Genomic DNA, 20,916 nt, shown 5'->3' with positions numbered 1-20,916 from the left:
ACAGTATTTACCTACATAATATGACTATGTACATAGACAAACGTAGAAAGTACATAGAAAAATACAAGCATAAGGCATCGAAATGAAAATAAGAAACAATTTATTAAATGTAATACTGTACATATTTATTAGACATTTTAAACAAACCTTTCAAAAACATATCAAGAACATGGGTTGCTGGGCGAAAAATAACTCATAATCGAAGTTTGTTTCTTCATTTTTTTATTGAGCTCCTTTTGAATTTCCCCGTAAGGCAAGAGTAATTGTTCTAGGTCTCGTTTAAACTTGATGCTTCTTTCCAAATTAGGATCCGTTTCTACCACCTTTTCTGAAAGTTGTATAGAGAGGCTAAAGATTTCTTTTAATGACTTACTATTTAACTGTGGTCTAACAACGTCGAGATCTTCCTCCTCAGGATCATTTTGGTTTTCATTTGACCTTGTTACTAATTCATCCAACTCTTCTATTGTAAGTTCATCTGCATGAGTCTCAATAAGTTCCTGAATGTCTGTTGCATCGATGTTTTCAAAGCCCCCGCCTTCTATTCCATGTGCGATTTCTACAATATCGGCAACCAGTTCATTGACATTAGGGATTGTTTTAGCAACAACCACTTCTGGCCACAATTTTCGCCAACACGCGTTAATTGTAGATGCACTTATCTCATCAACTGATGTCTTGATGTTGATCAGGCAATCTGCAATGTTATAATTTTTCCAACTTTGGCTTACAGTTAAGTCTGACTCGCTTTCCATTTTTTCAATTAAGCCAGTAAAAGTTCTCCTAACATAGTAGGACTTAAACGCAGAAATCACACCTTGGTCTAGCGGTTGTAAAAGTGATGTGGTGTTGGGTGGCAAAAACACAATTTCAACGTTTGGGTGGTCAAATTCTAGACTGCTTGAATGTCCTGGCGCGTTGTCAATAAGAAGCAGAACTTTGAAAGGCAAAGATTTTGAAGCTAAGTAACTTTCCACCTCTTGCACAAAGCTATCATTAAACCACTCTCTAAAAAGTGTAGTTGTTACCCAGGCTTTTTTATTGGATTTCCAATAAACTGGAAGATGACCTTTATTCTTTCCCTTCAAAGCACGTGGATTCTGCGATTTATACACGAGCATTGGTTTGATCATGTGTCCACTAGCGTTTGCACAAAACAAAAGAGTAAGCCTATCTTTGGAAGCTTTGAATCCAGGAGCAGATTTTTCATTTTGTGTTAAGTATGTTCTGGCTGGCATTCTCTTCCAAAACAACCCAGTTTCGTCTGCATTGAACACCTGTTCGGGAACATATCCTTTGTCCATAATTAATTTTTTTAGTTCAGTCGGGAAACTTTCTGCAGCCACGAAATCCGCTGATGCAGACTCGCCTACCAGTTTCACATTATGAAGGCCATATCGATTTTTAAATCTTTCAAACCAGCCTTTGCTGGCTAAAAAACTTATCCCGCCAGTGCTATCACCAGTTTCGCTGAAGTGCTGATAAAGGTGTTTTGCCTTTTCACGAATGATGAGTGAACTCAACGGGATTTTATTGTGAATTCGGTCTTCTATCCACAGATTTAAAGCCTTTTCCATTTTTTCTAATTTCACATCACGAGTTATAGAGCAAATTTTTGATGCAATTAGCGCGTTTTCACGGCCACTACGGCGGATTTTTTCTTCCGATTTCTTGATTGATCGCACCGTTGACTCATTGATTTTATAATGTTTTGCCACTGAGGAGACACTTTCACCATTAGAAATTTTGTCTAACAATTCAATTTTACTCGCTAATGTCATCACCTTCTTTGATCTTTTCACAATTCCCTTGTTATTCGCGGGCATATTTCTGTAGGATTAGAAAATAATTTGTCCACAATAAAGTCACTTTCTTTTAACGTTAACACGCTCGAAAACGTCTGGTTACACCAACACACTGCAAAATGGTAGATTTTCACTTTTGTAAATGTATCAATTAAAAGCAAGAGATGAAACCTTCTATGACAAGTGCATTACACATACTGAACAAGGATTAGCGTGAAACATCCACGCTCGCAATTTTGTCACTCCCCCACCCATTGAGCGCAGGACGCTTCCTTTTTACAACTTTTAAGTTATTTTTACTCATTTTTAGGGAATAAAGCACAATTACAAAATGAGGAGGCACGCTTGATACACATAAACAAAGCTGTGAGCGTATAGCAACTGAATAAACAACGCCATAAAGGCAGAGACAACTCTATTAACACCTCATTAGCTCACATTTCTGCTTTAGTAAACAATAAAACAATAAAAACAATTTCCAGTTGCTTTCCTGCTAGTGGAATCTGTTATAAACGGGTAGTAAACTCGATCTAATTGCATTTGCGATAATACCGATAGCTGGAATTTTACGTTATTATGGTGAAATGTGTTTTTCCCTGCACTGCTATAAAAAAATAAATACATTTTCAGAATCTTCTCTTTATTCCTATGTTGGGTTCAGTTGGGGTGATTCCTGTCCGACTGCCATTTCTTGTAATCACAAAAGCGAATCGTGCATAAGCGAATTCGGTTCGTGTTATATAAGATATCGTTCCCCTGTTTATAAATCGTGTATGATCGAATTCGGGTAGTGCAAACACGTGTTATACGACGACTGACTGTACTACTCTGTGGACTAGGCAAAATGATTTTAGCCATGCCCATGTTTTGTTCACGGCGCTTTAAAATTCAAATTTTTTTAGGTTTAAATCAGCGACCGCGAATACAGATACCGCGAATAGCGGGGGTTTACTGTATTCATATTCCAACTCGTGTATTAATGATCTTGGTAAAACACCACCCACCATTCCCAACACGCTCCATTCAATGCTCCTCCTTTGGTTTTCCATCAAAAGGATGTCAGAAGGATTTTGACGAATCTTGATGCTAAGAAAGCTCCAGGTCCCAATGGTATTTCTCCAGTTGTTCTCAAAACCTGAGCTCCTGAACTTACTCCTGTTCTTTTCCACCTTTTTTCACTTTCTTATTCCAAAGGTGTTTTTCCTTCTGCTTGGAAATATGCTCATATCCAGCCAATTCCTAAAAAGGGTGACAAATCCCTCCCATCCAATTATCGTCCCATTGCAATTACTTCTACTCTTTCTGAAGTAATGGAGAAATCAATTAACCGCCAACTCTTAAACTACCTAGAACCTTCAATCTAATCAACGATCGCTAGTATGGATTCCATCAGTGTCAATCCACTGGTGATATTCTGGCTTATGTTACCCATTTATGGACTAATTCAATGGAAAATTTCGGTGAAACAAAAGCAGTTGCTCTTGATATCCCAAAGGCTTTCGATCGTGTTTGCCATAAAGGTCTTCTAAACAAGTTTCCACCTTATGGTTTTCCAACTGTTTTTTGTAATTGGTTATTCAGTTTTCTCTCTGATTGCTCAATGAGGGTGATGGTAGATGGGTCTCTGTCTTCTAACTTCTCCACTAATGCCGGTGTCCCCGAACCGAAAGAAAGGTTCAGTACAGTTCTTTCCCCCACTCTTTTCCTCTTGTATATTAATGACCTTCTTCCATTGACTGGTGGAAATCCTATCGATAGTTTTGCCAGTGATATCACATTGCATTCCACTTTCCATTTTGTGAAACCTTGCCCTGCTCAATCAGCTTCAACTTCCCGAAAATCTGCTACCATTTCCTTAAATGCCGATCTTTAGGTAATTCTCCATTGGGGCAAAGACAACTTAGTTGATTTCAATCCTTCTAAAACTCAGCCTTGTCTTATATCTTGCAAAAAGGATTCTTCTGCTCCTATGCTTATCTTTGGAGATTACCCTGACTTCTAATCTCTCTCTTGGCACAAGCACATTACAAATATTGCTTCCTCTGCATCTAAAAAACTTGGTTTTCTCTTTCGCTCTTGGCGTTACCTTTCTTCCAAACAGCTGTTCACTCTGTACAAATCGCAAATCCCCCCCTACCATGGAATATTACTCCCACATCTGGGGTTGTGCCCCCAAAACCTCTCTCAGGCTTCTTGATTCTGTTCAGAAGAGGGCAGTTAGGTTAATTAATGATTCATTCCTAACAGAGTCTCTCCACTCGCTGTTTCATAGACGTACTGTTTTTGCTGCATGTCTCTTCTACAGATATTTCCATGGGCACTATTCTTCTGAATTGGCTTCTATAATTCCCGCTCTCTCTCTTTCAAAACAGTCCGAACAAGTGCCGCCACCAACCAACATCCATTTACTGTCCAACTTCAAACCCACAGAACCAACTTTTCATCTTCCTTGTTTATTCATTCGACTGCCGTTTTCTGGAACAACCTTCCTTTTTACCTATTTCCTGAAAATTACAGTCTACAGAAGTTAAAGTCCAATATCAACAAATAACTACTTTCGTCTTCTCAACCTCCAACCCAAGCACTGTACTAAGACTATAGGTTCTAATACCTCTCGTTTGGGGTCTACATAAAAAAATGTATATATTTCACTATTGATCTCACAATTATAGTGTAATGTGTAGCAATGGACAAACACGAATGAATGCACACATTTTTGTATTATGTATTTGGGCATTCTTAATGAACTTTTTCATATTGACTAGTTACGATTTTTCTTTTGTTTCTTTCAGAGTTAAAACAAGTATATTGCATGATGGAAGCAGTTGTATAATCCAAAATTGCAGTGTTGAATAATCCCGTCTAGTCCCAAGGAGTTGAAAATTTTTTGTATTTTAAATTCTTTAAGGTTAACCGTAACGTGAGAAGAAATTAAAAAAATATTTCTAAATGAGTATTTGGTCTTATTTTTGATTGTAAGTGTTCTTTGCAAATAAGACAGCAGTTTTGTGTTAATTTCACTGTATGCGTTCACTACAAACTTTAGTTTAAAGTAAATGACCTCACAATATATTTTATTCCCATTTGAAATTGTAGTGTTTTTTTTTTTGGCATTATTATTATGCCTGTATTATTTATTTATTTATTTTTTTTTTGAATGTATAAAATTTAATGAAATTTCTTTGTAATTTTATTATTTATGGGCAGTATTTATTTTATATCTGGAATTGCCATTTTCATCCCTTACCTTTATAATATTTTTAGAAAGTCAAGAAAAATTTATATGTGGAAATAGATCAATCATAGCTTACCAACTAGTAAAGTAGTCATATCTATAATAAACCAGATAGTTCTCATCTTTGAACTGGTTCAGATCTAAATGCTGTAAATAATATAACCAGTTAGTAGAACAGACATTTTTATATATCTGAACAGAAAAATCCAGATGATTGAAATATTGCAGAAAAACAATCTTTTTATCACCACAATGATTATAATGAAATATAAGAATAGTGTGAAAATAATGAAAGAACCAGAAAATGTATGCATACCAAAAGGTATCATTCTAAAAGAACCCCTCATGAAGTTGGAAAAGTTGATGATCTTCAAACATGCATAAAAAATTAATTAGAATCTTGCTCCACATAAAGTAGTAAAAATCCACAAAAAACAATATCAAAAGACCACAAATATTTAGCCCTAGAATGGTAACAGTTAGTTACCATACTGGTGTTTATTAGCATGATATGATACATATATTAATATTATTATTATTATTAGCCATATGGTACAAGGAAGCCTGAGGCTTATGCTGCACCAGCCAAAACAAAATTTCCAAGTTACCCTGAGAGAGAGAGAGAGAGAGAGAGAGAGAGCAAAAAAAGAGTCAGAAGTAGAAAGGAATCACCAAGAAAGAGAAGAATGATGATATCCAGCTGAGGACCCTGGGTGTGCCAAGCCCATACTCACCAGATGTGAGTCCCTGGTGTATTAAGTAAAACATGTTTAAAGTGATATTTTATTTACAAAATATGCAATACAGGTGTTATTCTTGTAATGATTGTTATAATGATTAGCATTAAAACATAGCATAAGCATTTAACACTCTAGGCAGAGTTTTTCCCTGATGTTGGGTGTGTGGTAATTCCAACAATGGCAGAATTGTCATAAACTCATTCAGACAATGATGCTGTCCTGTTTTTAGCAAAATCTTAAATGTAACTTTGACTTCAAATGCATTTTCCATAGCTAACTTCATCTCCAGGCTTGCTCAATCTCTGGTTTTTAGCCTATTGTTGCCCTTAGTTCCTTGTGAGGCTATAACATAAATTTTAAAAACTCGCTGCTAAAGGTATTTATAATTTATAAATATAGACTACAATGACAAAATGACCAGCTGCTTTGAGGCCAGGTTACCATGTGATGGATGGTAGCAATGCCAGGAGGGGGGACTGCCATTGACTTCCTATGAAGAAATTGGAGGCACTGTTTGTTAACTACCCAACAGATTTATGCACATCATCATTTTAGAGTTGGCAGCATTCTCAAAGTTCACTACAAATAGAAGAATCTGTTTGAACATACACAAGAAGTATCTGGACATGATTAAGAAGAAAACAGCCAACGAGTTAACCACAAAGATGAAGAATACACTGCATAATATATAAGAGAAGAGAACAAGAAAATTGAACAAGGTACAGCTTGTTTCAAAATACATTGGAATGTGGCATTGCATACATGTGCATCAGCTATAGGCAAAACTGTTACTCAGAAATAGGTATGCCACAAGGAGTGTAAATTGACAGCAAATAAAAAATATGTAATCTGTTTGTAATGTGTTTGTTTCAGCTAATCTTAGAAATTTCAGCAAATACGTGGATCCCCGTTTTATGATATTAATCCGTTCTAGAAACATCGTATCGTGAAATTATAATGTGAACCCAATAACACATTATTGATAATTCGTTTTAAGACCTCAGAAGTTGAAATTTTCGCTAGATAACTAAGCTATTTATCTCTCTAAAAGGTAATTTTTATAATAGAAATTGCATTCACTTCAACTAAAGGATGCAAAAACAAAACATACGGCCAACACATTTACAAATGCTGATATTGACTGAGAGTAGGACTGCTTGGTCTGGTCAGAGACAATCGTAAGCCAACGTAAAGTAAAAAATAGTAGGTGCCGGATCATATGTTCGGTTATAAGAATCATTTATGAATGCCTTTTTGATAGTTTTCTAAAGCAAATTTCTGGAGGTCACTGCCATAAAACAATAAAAACAATTTGCAGTTTCAAGTTTATTGGGCTTTTCTGTTAGCTCAGTCTATTATAAATGGGTAGTAAACTCGATCTTATTGCATTTGCGTTAATACCAATAGCTGGAATTCTATGGGTTTTTATGTTATTATGGTGAAATGTGTTTCCCCTTCATGAAATCTTCAAAAATATAAAAAACAAATTTTCAGAATCTTCTCTGCATTCCTGCTTTTTAAGCTTCATGAACTTGTGACTCTGTATCTCACATGCGTGCATCGTGTTAGTTGCAATTTGCTTGTGATTGCTTATCTTTTTTATTGTTTTAAATTTTACAACCCAAAAAAAAAAAAGTCAGTGAACAGAAATATCATTTAGTTAGTATCCACATATTACAGTAATAATTAAGTTATATGTAAGCATAAATTTATTTTTATTTTGCTAACCTGCAGAAAATATTCTTCTGATTTTCACGTGTCATTTAATTTTGTTAATTGGTAAGGTAAAAAAGTGTAAATTTGTGCTTTATAGCTTTACTTTTATAGCCTGTGGACAATATTCCTCCTATTTTTGCTTATTAGAATTGCCATTTAATAGAATTAAAATAATTCAATTTGAAAATATGATCACAATGGCCGGCATTTACCACAAATTGTATAGTAAATGGTATTTTATTATGGAGAGTCCATGGTACAGTGAACCAAGTTAGAAGTTCAAACAAAAGAAGTTTAAAGCAAAATATTTGAAAATTTTTTTTCAAATTTCTTTAATTTTAATTAAATTTAAAGTCAGAAATTGAAATATATATGCTAACTATTGTGCAAACAGCAAAAGTATAGGATTGAGTATGAAATTCTAATAAGCCTTTTTAATTATTCTTTAGGAAAATCGGCTAATTGCTTTGCTAATGAAAGAGCTACCACATTTTTTTTGATTTTCACGGGCGTGTTCTGCAGTGAATCACATTACAGGCAATGCAGGCCAGCCATTGCTTTTGAAAAACAAAAAAAACACCACACTTCCTTTAATGTGTATTGCATCTGCTAGCAAAAATTCAAAGAAATTCATTAAACATTCTTCATCTATTGTAAGCCACATTGGAAACTTCAAAAACTGCCATCAAATTAATAACACCACATCGCACACTGTATGCAAAAATTAGTTTGCATTACTGTAATTGTTTTTTGCAGACAGCATCATTACAACCCCTGTTCTGGATGTATATTTTATTTAACGAAATTTTGAGAAAACCCGTTTCTGTTGGTAGCCATGTTATAAACTTCTGATAACTAGTATTGAACATACTTTTCATCAACATTGCTTTGTGCACAAGGGAAAAAAAATAATAATAAACCCGATGTTAATACTCATAATGAATTGGTTTTTTGAAATTTATGTTGCAAAATATTTCAATATTTCCTTGATATAACATATGATATAACAAAAAGTGTTTTTCTTGAAATTTTATAATTTTGAATGGAAAAATGCATTTTTTTATTTATCACAAGCCATAAATATTTGTGATCAAATACTATTACATTTTTGTTCTGAGGTGCTGGAAAAGATATGCTACTGAAAAATAGATTTTTCCCTTGAAAGATTGCTGTTTCACACAATAAATGCTGTGCAGATGGTCCATATGTACTCTGCTTATGAACTTTTAGTGTCTTCTTAGCTGCACTGTTTTCGGATGATTCCTTTTGGGAATACTGGCTGGTACTTACCAGGTATAGAAGCATAAAACATTCTCCACCACCATGCAACCATAACCAATTATTTTTGGTACAATAAAGGGTTGGAAAGAAACAAATTTATTTTATTTGGTTTAGTTGTAAGTTAATTACCATGGTCACCACTGTTAGAATTGTCTTAAAGTTGTTAACTTGTAATCATCTTTACTCTGCTGAAATTATGCATGTTTGTAAAACAAGAGATTAGATGTTTTTTGAAGAAATATGCATTATTTCCTTTTGCCAATCTGTTCTGCCCTTAGTGTTTTCAACAACACTTGCCTTAACTTTGGAAGAAACCAAACATTTCTATAGTTAAAAAAATACTGAATAATGCCTTAGCCTTAGAAAATATTATGTTGGTGCTCCAGACATTCATATGCATAATATGAATGTCTGGAGCGCCATGTGTGGATGAACTTATGGATATTTTGAGAATATCCATAAGTGCATCCAGAATCTTCCTTAGGAAGCTGCACAACGTGGGTTTTCACGTGTAGATAGAGGGGTGATGCTTAACCAGACATATTTGTACACGTCTGGGTGAATATCACTAAGCCAGACCAAACTATAGTGTGATATTTGTTGTTATTAGTATTTTTTGTTAGTATTAGTAATGGCCATATGGTGTAAGGAAGCTTAAGGCTTATATGCACCAGTCAAGAAAAGAAATAGTAAAAAATTAAAACAAATGATAAAAGAAAACAGACAATCTATGCATTTCCTTCCTCCCATAGGTAACTATCCAGCTGACCTTTGAATTTACCCAAACTGTCAGCCTCTACCACCCATGTAGGTAACTTATCTCAGTAATTTATAACTCGCGGGCTAAATTAAAACTTCCTGCAATCGAGTCTAAACTTCTCCCCGGTAACTTGAATATGTCACCCCTAGTTCTAGAATCATTTATAACCATGAAAATTTTGTCATCATTGATTTAACTTTGCTTCTCAGAGCATCAAGTCTCCTCTAAGGTGCCTAGTTTCTAAGCCATGCAACCCACATATTCGAACTCTTTCCTCATATGGATACCCTTTTGCTGCTTTTACCAGGCCAGTTACCCATCTTTGGAGCCTTTCAAGGAGCTGTATTTTTTTTAAGTGCAGTCTCCATACTTGAGTACAGTATTCTAAGTGTGGCCTAACAATAGCCTTGTACAATGGGATTATGACATCCTTATCTCTACTGGCAAATGTTGATGAATTATTGGTAGGACACCATGGGCCTTGCAACCTGTCTACAATGCTCGGAAAACTTCATATCTGACTATCATAACTCCCAAGTCCCTTTCTTCCACTACTGACTTTAGTTCAACTCCACCAAGTGTATAAATTATTTTAGGATTACTATTCTCCAGGTGTAAGACCTTACACTTTACTGGCTTAAAGCAAAGCTGCCGCTTTTCTGATCATCCCTGAATTTATCTAGGTCCCTGAAGATCTGTTTGGTAGTGATCATTAATTATTCTACCAATCTTTACATCATCTGTAAATTTAGACATCACGCCCTCTATCCTTTCATCGTTGTCATTTAAGAAAATCCAAAACAACTGTGGTCCCAATACTGATCTCTGGGGAACCCTTACATTAACCAAATCTGAGGAATAAGCATTTATTCCTGCCTTGAAGCCATCCTGCTATCCATATAAGGATTTTTCCTGTGATTCCAAATCTAAATAAACTATAAACAATGTTGAAATTATTCCCTAAATCCAGCTTACAAGTGACCCTGACAAAATAGCTAACCAGATTTGTTAAACATGATTTTCCCTTTACAAAACCATGCTGCATATCCTTCAGAATTCCATTTCTATCTAAGTGATCCTGAATTCCACCCCTGATCATTGCCTCCATGGTTTTCCCTACTACTGAAGTTAGACTGACATATCAGTAATTTCCCACTACACTCTTGGAACCACCCTTATGTATTGGAGATACATTGGCACGTTTCCAATCCAACGGAATCACCTGTCCAGTGGTGGTCTCATAATTAGCCTCGATGTTCCAATGCACTCACTTGCCACCTCCCTTAAAATTATAGGGTATATGTCATCAACCCCAGGAGCTTTACTTGCATGTAGACTTGAAAGTATTTTCATGAAATAATCGTGAAATTTCAATATTAATTACACATTTTTCAACTTCACTCCCATGATTTCTCACTGACATAAAGGTATTTTATTCCGTAAATATAGAGGCAAAGTAACTTGAGTTCATCTGCAATATCAGCTGGGGTATCCAATACCATCTCATATCCATTACATAAGTGTCCAATCTGGTTTGGCCTCTTTACATTTGTATATGTGAAGAATTCCTTATCCCCACTCTTTGCCAGCAATTTCTCATCTGTTAAGATTTTGCCAGTCTTAACCTTTTCTGTGGCACTATTACAGATCAATTTGTTGCTGTTATAGGCTTCAGTACTTTTTATTTCTCTAACTTTTCCATGCTCTCTTTTTCTGCTCAGGTAAACTAGCATAAATTTGATTTGAGGAAAGACAGTAGTTAAAATAGATGCATGGAAATTGCCTTTAGCCAGCCGGTGGTTGATTGCTGGAAAAAACTTCCACCATCGTTGTGGAAGTTGATAGCTTAAATGCTTAAATAAATTCAAGGAAGAACAGGACAAACATTTGGAGCGAATGGATGGGTGAAATAGATGAGGAAGAGGAAATCAATGAGGAACGGAAGGTGAAATAGTTGAGGGGAAAATGGGATTTTTTTTTTTTTTTTGCTGATGCTGTATAAGCTTGCTTTGTTGCATCATATGCCTCTACTAATGCTAATGCCGCCTAGAGGAAGACTACCAATAGGTTTGTTCTGGTGGTCTCTCCTCTGTAGACCTGCCTATGTACACTGTTTGAGAGCTGTACCCTCGAAGTGTAAGAGAGATTGGATTTTGCCATGACACCAATCATAACCTCAAAAGACATTGATCATATTGCATGATAGGGATTGCTAGAACTTTGCTCTGGGGACTAAACGCTGGTTTCACCACTTTGGACCTCCAAGCAAAGTGGTGATATTGCATGGGTTGATGGGAGTCATCTACTACCCTGAAATTGTATGTACCGTTACTCAAGGAGTATCCATATTTCTACTACACGACAAATAAATTTGATTGAATGAGACCTAGTGTGCTTGTATATGTGTAACACTGGCTCTGATTGCTTTTTACTATAAACCTTCAGTTCATCCTATATTTAGACAAATACAAATAAGATCTTAAGGGAGTGAATTATAAAATTCTGAGAAAACAATTACATTTTGTTGAATTCTGCCTCAATCACTACTATCGTACTGGCTACGCGACTGAGCACCCAACTAGCACAACAGATCACAATCATTCCCATAGGAATTTAAAATCTGTCGCATTCGAGTAGCATGCCATCAGCAGCAGAAATACAATTAGTGTTACCAGATTCGCATCATTTACCCTTTTTTATACAAAGCAACTACTATTATGGAGTCAAAACCGATCCAACAAAAAGTAGTAGTAGTAATTGTTGCTGGAGTTTTAGGTGTATCAGCGACTTATACTCTGTCCTCTGTTCTTTTGTTTAAAGCAACTGTCCTTCCCATATTAGAGTTTGCTGCCCCGATTTGTAACTCTCACAGCGTATTAGGCAGAATCGGGTGGGGAGACTGAAGACTGGGAAGAAAAGACAGAAGTATGGGGAATGGTAGAGGAGGCGACCCCAGGATGCTCAGTGAGGCAAGCCTGTGCCCCACCAGGAGAAGGATAAGGGTTGCCAAGAGAGGGAAGAAGATAGGAAAAGGGAGAAAAAGGTACCAGGTAAGGGAGCCCAGTATAGATCGCCATCAGGAATTGGCAATAGAGAGCATGCTGTTGCTGTTGGTAAAGAGTCCAATTTCGGTATCTGGCCCGATTTGGTGCCATTCATGGTACAGAGGTTCCGTCTGAGATAGGTTAACGATCTTCGAGTGGGTGGTGGCTGCCAGTCGATTCCAATGGCAGAATACATTCCAATTACCAGATCTCTTACGTTCTGGGTATGGTTTTTTGACTCTGGAATAGGTCCTTAATCACAATTCTCTGTCTTCTGTCCTTTAACTCTGATACATCTAAGAATCTTACAAGTGATTCTAATACTTCTTCCTTTTTTTAAAAAATAAATTCAAAGTTTGCAACATCACCCTTTAATTCGTCCTTTTAGAGGAAATAAGATATAGAAAACTACTGTAAATAAACCGGAATTTTAGTTTTACCTCTAACAATTTTAATCTTAGAGGACACAAATCTAGCCATTTAACGTGACACAAAATTCAGCCATTTTATCGGTCGCATATTGGTCGACATTATTATTTTTTTAAATTTATTTATTATTTTTTTTAAAATTTTTTTAAAATTTTTTTTTTATTTTATTTATTTATTATTATTATTATTTTTTTTTTTTGCCCCTCCCTGGGAAGCTCAGGCTAACCCCAGGGTCGGCCAGCCAGAGTTCTCTTCCCACTTACCTGGTCCGGCTCCCAGTGCCAGTGACGGTAACTAGCGGTCTGTGGTGTTCCACAGACCCTAGGCTAAGCGACCAGATCAACAACATAACCTGCACTAAGCAAACATGAACATGCACTAACATATGCTATATAGAGCCTTGACAGTACTGTCTTACTTCACAAGAAATTCAAATGCGGAGTTGTGCGAAAGCACCGGTGCCGCCTGTGAAAAAACACTTTGTCACTATAACTTCAATACAGCTCAAGGCTGCTCTGGAAACCAACAGGGTGACCACAGGGTTTAGAGCCAAAAACATCAACTTGTGGAATAAGCTGGATACACTCCTGATAGAAACTTTGCTAGAGAGCGAAAGAGCAACAGCAAAGCTCCAGGCTTATATTGATTGTGGGGCGAACAAAATGCCACAGCGTGTCCCCACATACGCCCAAGCGCTGAAGACCACAACAACAATAGAGCAACAGCCGATTCCTGCTGTCCCCCAGCAGGAAAAAGGGGCCCCTATCACAATGCCCACATCTGGTCATCTTAAAGCCAGCCACACCAGAGACTCACCACACAAGCAAAGAGGTGAAAAACTTGGTAATTACTAACCTTGGTGAAGATTTTAAAACCAGAATAAAATCGATGAGGAAGACTCGCAATGTCGGCGTCATTATTGAAACTGAGACAGGAAGAGGCGAATAAAATCATTGAAAACCCGAAAGTGCCCTCCCTGGGTCTCCAGTGCAGAGATCCGCAAGAGAAAGGGACCGAGCATTGTAATTTATGACACTGGAAGTGACCTCTCCCCAACCCAACTACAGGACGAAATCTACAGAAGAAACCTGCAGCACGACATTCCAGATACTGACCCATCGGTGCTAATCACACCAAAATACCAGACAAAGCCCAGAAGTGGTAACGCCACAAACTGGGTGATTGAGTTATCCCCTCACGTATAAAATAGATGGAGATACTCCTGGGCAGCCTTGATAGTTCGCAATCCTGACCTCACGGTAACAAAGATAACACATCTCTGTAATAACTGGGCCAACTGTGCCCAAATCACCTCTTCATTAGGAGAATTCTATGCAATATCATTATACTGTCGACCTGGCGAAGACATTCTCCCTGCAATACATTACCTGCAAAACGTCCTCCAATGAGCTCCCCAACGCCAAAGTAAAATAGTCTGTGCAGATGTTAACTGCAGGTCGCCGGCTTGGCATAGTGCAACCCCTGACCGACGTGGTACTGCTAACGGCCAGCGGCTCAACGAATTCCTCACCAACAACAGCCTGGCAATACTAAACCAGCCGAACAATCCGCCTACCTTCTCAAGCTCATTATGGGAAGCAACAATAGATGAAAGCTTTGCTCCCTGCTCCATTGCTGGACATATATCTTCATGGAAGGTCAGAGAGGATTGGACAACCTCTGACCACAGAGTTATTACATTCCAGATGCACCATGCCTTTAACAGACAACCCACACCTAAAATAACCGTCAACAGATTCGCCGTTGACAAGGCCAACTGGGAACAATTTCAAGAAGCACTGACTGGCTCTGTCCAAACTCTTGACTACGCAACTCTTACTCCGGACCAACACCAACGCGCTATTGTAAACATAATTACAGAGGCTGCAAACGCAACCATCAAAAGGAAGAAACCATCCTCAGGTGCGGCCCCCTGGTGGTGCCCGGAGCTTCAGAGACTCCGACACATGGTAAATACACGCAGGAAAAATTTTCAACTGAGCAAGAAGATCCTGGCCGTCAGCAGAGGTGCAGGTCCTCAGGCAGCAATACCGCAAGGTCAGGAATGAATACAGTGCCTTGATCATAACACGGAAGAAACGATCCTGGAAATGCTAGTTTCAACTACCGGAAATGAGTACACCGGGAGGCAGAGGTTCCTGGAAACCTCTTCAATGTGCTTAAAAGTTATCTCACCGACAGAGCAATCAAGATAAACGCTCCCTACAAAGAAATAGAAAGAAAAATATATAGAGGGTGCCCACAGGGTTCAGTACTTGGTCAACAATGTGGAACCTCCTGATGGACCAGTTTCTAAACAAGGATCTGGAAGGGGTCGGCTCACAAGCCTTCGCGGGCGACCTCATCTTAACAATAGAAGCTAATTCCAGGGCACAACTGGAAATACTGGCAAACCGCGCTGTGTAAATTCTCCAAGACTCGGCCACACACCATTTACTACGAATCTCACCGACGAAGACCAACTTCATACTCTTAAAGGGAACACTGAACATCCACAGACCATCCCAAATTAAAATTGGCACTAGAACAATAAGGCTCAGCACAGAGCTCAAATACCTGGGTGTCATCTTGGATACCCACTTATCCTTCAAACCGCACCTAAACTACGTAAGAAGAAAAATAAGAAACTGCACTGCCTTAATAAACAGAATTGCCCGAAAAGACTGGGGATTGAAACAGAGAACGATGATGTTTTATTATAAAGCAGCCTTCTTACCAATCGCAACATACGCAGCTGGTGCCTGGTACAAAAAGGCCAGCACAGCTGCAAACCTAAGAATACTTGACTCCATGCATAGTCATGCTACTCACTGCTACTCGCGCCTCCAGCACAGTGAGCACACACGCTCTGCAAGTCATCGCAGGAACACTCCCCTTAGAACTAGAGGTGGTGAGGAGAGGTATCCTCCATGAGCTCACTAAAGGCAATGCTTGTACAGACCTTGACTTCAACGGAGATCCAGGAAATAACTGCATTGCGGAAAAAAAGAAGACTCCAGACTCACTTGCTGCAGGCGTGGCAGGCACAATGGGATGTCTCCATCAAAGGTCGGATAACAAATAAATTCTTTCCATATATAGATAGATTCCAACCTAAATTACCAACCTGGTATGCACCTGGTCTGTTTGTGACGTACCTACTCACAGGACATGGTGCCTTAAACGCCAAACTAACAACTCTGGGAATAATTGAAAATCCAAATTGCACTTGTGGCGTTCCAGAAACTTGGTCGCACCTAATGTATGACTGCCACCAATACGACGACATCCGCTGCCAGCTGGTGACAAGACTACAACATTCACCCAAGAACCAGGAGCAATTCATTCTGGACGATAAAGGACCATATATGACATTCACCGAATTTGCACAGAAACTGTTTAACAGACGCCGAGCCACACTAGCCCAACAAGCAAATAACAACACAACTGGAAACTAAATGGGACAAGCTACTATTCCCACAACAAATTCCATACCTCCAACGAGACTAAAAGGACATGGTCTACAACTCTGCGACTGACTGAACCCTGAATCTGAAAAAGGGCCACACGGACCTGAACCATGCAGCTTCGCTGCCATCAAGACTCGTTGGGGACCAGAATCGAGCACCTGACTCGATTCCTTTCCAACCCTATCACGGCGGGGCAGAGACTCATTGTCTCCCCTCGCCGAACCCCCCCTCCCTTTCCTCTCTGGTGAGGCATGGGAATGCCTCACTGACCAACTGAGGGCATCTCCTCTATCGCTCCCATATTTCTATCTTACTCCCAGTCTTCTGTCTCCCCTCCTACTCTATCTATATACAACGCTCCACACACTAAATTTAACAACATCGCTCCACACACTAAATTTAATCGCTCCACACACACTCCACACACTAAATTTAACAACACTCAAAATAAACTTTGCCCAGTCTCGGTCTATCCATCTATGTAATATCAAACCCCCCAACGGTGTGTATAGGCATACAACGTATGGTGTATGCAGACAAGTGAAATGAGTATATACATGTGTATATACACATACATATTATGATTTTTTTTTTTTTTTTTTTTAGGTCCTAGCCGCCGAAATCTCAGGAAACTATGCGACAGGACATGCCAGAGTAACTAAGTCTACTGGGTTCCTGGTCTGCCTCCACGGGGTGAAGGTGGGGCAACGTTGGGCTCCAGCAGGGGCCCAGCGGCTAAATGACCAGATGAACAACGGTACACAACATTACACATGTACAATACCCAGACACTTTTAAATCCCTGGCATTCCCAGGAAACTGGTACACTCACAATGAAAGCAACGCGGAGATGGGGGGGAACCCCTGGTGCCACATGACATCAATATACCTTACACCTTACCTTACCTTACCCCTGGGGGGTTGTATATAAAGTCGCAATGAACAAACTACCCAAAGGAGAGGTAGTTCCCTCGACTAAAACACCTGCTGGCTTCTATACAAAATCATGGCACCAATCAATAGACAATATCCTCAATACCATCTTTCGGCAACTCCCCACAGCTGCTGCAGCTGTGGGGAGTTGCCGAATGTGGAGATGGAGCTGCTCCCTGGAGCAGCTCCATTCTGCAAAGAAAACGCAAACTACAACCCAGTACAACGCGAAGACCCATTCACACTTGAAGACCTCTACTTGGCGACCGCCAAAATACGAAACAAGAAGATGCCTGGTGAAGAATATCTGGAACCAGAGATCGTGAAAGAAGCCGTAGAATACATCCCAACAACTATCCTAAATTTGTTCAACCACTGTCTCTCTCTGCAGGCTACTTCCCTCATGACTGGAGATCTGCACGGATCCGACTGATCTTGAAGAACCCGACAAAATCACGGGAACTTCCGGAGTCGTACAGACCTATAGCACTATTACCGGTACTGAGCAAACTATTTAAACACTTACTCCACAACAGAATAGAAACCCACTACCTAGAAACAGGGCTATGATCCTCCAAACTATTTGGCTTTCGTAGAGGCTGCTCCACTGTAGACGCCTTGGAGCGTATAATAACCGCAGCTACCAACTGTAACCGCAAATACTTCCTGACGATCTCTGTCGATTTTGCCAGGGCATTTGACTCACTCTGGTGGCCAAGTGTCCTCGGCAGACTCCGGGAAGCAAATATCCCCAATAACCTGTACTACTGTATCAAAACCTACCTATCTGATAGAAGGATCTCAGTATGTGCTCCCTACTCTCAACTTACTAGGCCTATCTTCCAGGGGTGCCCACAAGGTTCAATCCTGGGGTCACTACTTTGGAATCTGGTGATGGACGGCTTCCTCAATCAGAATCTCAATGGGGCAGATGCACAAGCTTTTGCAGACGACCTCGTCCTGATGCTGGAGGTGGACAGCCGGGCACAACTGGAAGCCACTGCAAATCGGGCAATTGACTCCCTGCAAACGTGGGCAAAACAGAACCACCTAACGATATCACCAACCAAGACATCCTCAATACTCCTCAAGGGTTCTCTTGACACGAGAAGGCCACCACAAATCAAAATAGTAGGAACCACGATTAAACTAACTACAGAACTAAAATAGCTCGGAATCGTATTGGATAAAAACTTATCCTTTACCCCACATCTCGTCTATCTCTAGAGAAAGATCAGGAACTACTCAGCCCTCATAGCAAGAGTCACACGAAAAGATTGGGGACTAAGGAAAAGGCCTGTCTCTCTTTTACAAGGCTTTTTTCATCCCTGCCGTCTCTTACGCTGCAGGTATTTGGTACAACAAAGCAACCATGGCTGTCAACAAAAAGGAAATTAGAATCAATACAGCGTAGCATCTTGCTCACCATCACAAGAGCGTGCTGCACTGTCAGCTCTCATGCGCTGCAGGTCCTGGTGGGATCACTCTCCCTGGACCTGGAAGTTGTCCGCTGCAACATGCTCTTTCAACTGTTCAGAGGTAGAAGTGTATCCTGCATCGGCTTCACTACCGATCCAGCCAACAACAGCAACATAGAGAAAAAACATCTTATCAACCATCTCCGGCAAAAACCTCGCAGTCCCGATGGGCAGAATCAACTAAAGGCGCCATAACCCGGAAATTAATCCTGGACGTTACCCAAGTCTACCCACACCAGCCGGCCTGGTTCTCACCGGTGCCTCTACACCACCTTCCTTCTAACAGGGCCCGGTTCCTTTAATGCCAAACTTTCGACCTTCGAAATAAAAGAATCACCACTATGCCACTGCGGTGAAAATCAGACATGGACACATCTGATGCATGAATGTCCCCTCTTTGAGGATATAAGATGTCACTTTATAACAAAAATATGTTTCAAGCCGAAGGATCAGGAACACCTTGTACTGGGGGAGGAGGAGTACTCTATCTGTATGCAAGCGAATGCCCCACACGCCAAAAATAACCGTATCTAAATTACGCTGTTCGCCCACCATTTTGGTTTTCCAATTCTAGCGCAATATCCCCATACATTTTTTTTTTTTAAGTCCTAGCCACTGAAATCTCAGGAAACTAGGTGGCAAGACCTGCCAGAGTGAAAATTTAAACTAGTGCTTACCTGGTCTGCCTCCACAGGGCGAAGTGCGGGCAACGTTGGGCCTCAGCTGGGGTCCAGCGGCTAAATGGCCAGGAAACAGCGGTACATAACATAACACATTCACATGATCCACACACTTTTAAATCTCTGGCCTTCCCAGTGAACTGGTATACTCACAATGAAAGCAACGCGGAGATGAGGGAAACCCCTGGTGCCGTTAGACACTTAACAAACTTTACGCTTCACTTTACTTAACTTCAATACAGCTCATAGAATCATTACAATTGAATTCACCCGATATTTTTCTAGACAATCTTGTGTTCCATCACTGAATTTTCTGTCCGAATTTGTGCTCCTACTTCAAACTGCAATCTTTAGAAGAACGGCGAACTGTCCTAGATCTTAGGCTGTTTCATCATATTTTGCTGGATCAAGACAAGATGCCGCAGGCGAATGAAAGTTAAGATGCCAAAGTAGATCTGGATCTAGTTTTCTCTCTTAACTTTCATGCACCTGCGGCAGCTACTGGCAGAAGATTACCTTCCATGTTAGTAGATCGAGATTAAAGATATCCTAGAACATATTCTTTAAAAGAACTATGGCAGTTATAAGCCAGCATTGCTTTGATTTTTTTTTAGACAAGAAAGCGTTTTTATGTCTTCTTTATAAGTGATGTTTCTTATGATTTTTTCATGATATGAAATTAAATTAAAGCCGTGAACCTTTTCTGATATTTTCATAGCACTGGACTGATTTCTTGATGAAACCATCCCATCAGCTGTGAAGTGGTCAGTAAGTGTCAAGGAATGTTTCTCATGGTCTGAACTAGGTCCATAGTTCGCAATTCATGCAACCATGAATGTTGCATTCTAAATTCATGTTCTGGACAATTCTCTGACTCTACACTATGTCAAGATGAACTTTTCAACATGATGATGCTCCATGTCACAAAGCATAGATGGAGAATGGTTTGAAGAGAATAGTCATTAGTGAAGCTCACGAATGCGTCAAAAGAGAAGTGGAACAGAGTGTCGCCACCTTTCTACTAAATTAGTAGAAAGTACTTAGGACGTATTGAAACGGTCATTTATTGCCAGTGATGAGCCAGAACACCATTCGTATATATATACATATATATATATTTTTTTTTTTTTTTTTTTTTTTTTTGTATAAATACATGTTTTGTTCCTGTATATTTACAAGTGTCTCATAATTTTTGGTAAGACATTGTATTATTTTTACAGGCTATCCTGAAATTGGAAAATGTGCATGCATTGATCATATATAGGATATATCTGTAACCATGTGATTTTTTTTTAATGAACAAACAGTAATTCAACAAATAATTCTCTTGTTTCTCTTTTTTTTT

At 39.1% G+C, this 20,916-nt stretch overlaps 1 protein-coding gene across 3 annotated transcripts in view; it reads left to right on the top strand.

Annotated features, from left to right (window-relative positions):
• Positions 1-4,720, top strand: part of LOC150088293 (COMM domain-containing protein 4) — a 104,837-nt gene extending 100,117 nt beyond the window's left edge. For all 3 annotated transcript variants that reach the window (XM_090370682.1, XM_090370680.1, XM_090370683.1), the window contains one exon: positions 4,598-4,720. In XM_090370682.1, the coding sequence (XP_090226808.1) occupies positions 4,598-4,638 (41 nt within the window). In that variant the 3' untranslated portion in view covers positions 4,639-4,720. The remainder of the gene's footprint in view (positions 1-4,597) is intronic.
• The last annotated feature ends 16,196 nt before the right edge of the window (positions 4,721-20,916 follow it).

Source organism: Mastigoproctus giganteus, chromosome 3 (genome assembly GCF_048544385.1).
Source record: "Mastigoproctus giganteus isolate SK-2022 chromosome 3, ASM4854438v1, whole genome shotgun sequence".
Taxonomy (NCBI): domain Eukaryota; kingdom Metazoa; phylum Arthropoda; class Arachnida; order Uropygi; family Thelyphonidae; genus Mastigoproctus; species Mastigoproctus giganteus.
This window is presented reverse-complemented; position numbering and strand designations above follow the sequence as displayed.